This window comes from Rhagoletis zephyria, unplaced genomic scaffold (genome assembly GCF_001687245.7).
Source record: "Rhagoletis zephyria isolate East Lansing unplaced genomic scaffold, Rhagoletis_zephyria_1.1 Rzeph_scaffold_71936, whole genome shotgun sequence".
NCBI classification, from domain to species: Eukaryota; Metazoa; Arthropoda; class Insecta; order Diptera; family Tephritidae; genus Rhagoletis; species Rhagoletis zephyria.
The window spans coordinates 1-1,281 of record NW_016228986.1 but is presented as its reverse complement, the minus strand read 5'-3'; the positions used below and the strand labels follow the sequence as shown (position 1 = coordinate 1,281).

The 1,281-nt window shown below is 43.1% G+C and overlaps 1 protein-coding gene across 1 annotated transcript; it reads left to right on the top strand.

Annotated features, from left to right (window-relative positions):
* Nucleotides 1–69: 69 nt before the first annotated feature.
* Nucleotides 70–975, top strand: LOC108357190 (choline kinase alpha-like; the record flags this gene model as incomplete). Its single annotated transcript, XM_017608284.1, has 1 exon — nt 70–975. A coding segment is annotated over exon 1 (906 nt), but the record flags the coding sequence as incomplete, so codon positions are not given.
* Between the last annotated feature and the right edge of the window lie 306 nt (nt 976–1,281).

The window sequence follows — 1,281 nt, the reverse complement described above, 5'->3', positions numbered from 1 at the left end:
GGAAGCTGGGCCAACCTCACTCTTGAAGACGTCACTGTAAAGCGAATCGCCGGCGGTTTCACCAATCAAATGTACCGAGTCAGTCTGAAGGAGTCGGTTCAGAAGCTGCCAAACCCTATTTACGGTGAGGATGAGCCGGAAACGGTGGCCGTGAAGCTGTACCAGGCGAAGCACATCAAGAACTACCACGAAGGTGACCCGGAACGCCTGAATGACACCATCATCCTGAACGTGATGAGCCAGAAAGGTCTCGGCCCAAAGGTGTACGGCATCTTTGAAGGCGGCTTCATCCAGGACTTCCTCACGCATGAGCAGTTTCGGGCGGCGCACATGGACCAGCCAGCTCTTCGAAAGCAGCTAATGGAACTTTTAGCGGCTATCAATCTCCTGCAGATTCCCATTCGAAAGGACCGGGACCTGATGATGAAGCGGACGCGAGGCTTCATCACTCGAGGCTATGAACAGTGTGAAGTTCGGAAGTTAGCAGAAGAACTGAATTTGAAGTATCTCAAGGAGGAAGACGTCTTTGTGGAGTACGATGAAGTGATGAGCAAAATTGAGGCATTAAAGGCGCCACTGGTCTTTGTCCACAACGACTTTCGAGGATCCAATCTGCTTGTGGTGAAGAATGATACCGGTCATCAAATTTTTGCTTGTGACCTTGAGCACGGCGGCTACGGGACACGGGGCTTTGACCTCGGTTCTATCTACTGTGAATGGAACAAAAAGGACATAATGGACATGGCCTTTACGCCACCCGAAGATTCGGTTATGGAGGAGTTGGTGGGGTTTTATATTGAAGCTTGCGAGCGTTTGGTGCCTGGATATGCCTCCAAAGAGGGTAACAGCGTCGAACAGCATTTAAAAGAGGCTCGAGTGATGGTTCTGGCAAATAAGCTCTTTTTCACCAGTTTTATGATGCAATTTACCGAGTCAATTGTGCCGGACATTCCGTTTGATCATAAAAAGCATATGGTAAGTTTATTTTTCAAAAAATATCTAAATTAACTCAGCATTTTATTCATTCAGGTTTTCGTTGAGATGTTGTTTGCCGACTACTTCAAAACCAAACAGGTTTTTCTTGAAAAAGGACAAATTTGATAAAATTTAATGCAAAAATTGTTGTATCACCTATTAATTTTTACTTTAACTATATTTGCACTATGTTGTTTGAGAAACTTTTATTATTTTTTGGTAGACAAACAAAACATATATATTTTTTTATTTAGTAAAAAATGTAAACAAAATAGTACTACATTTGTCAGTTCATTTTAATAAAAA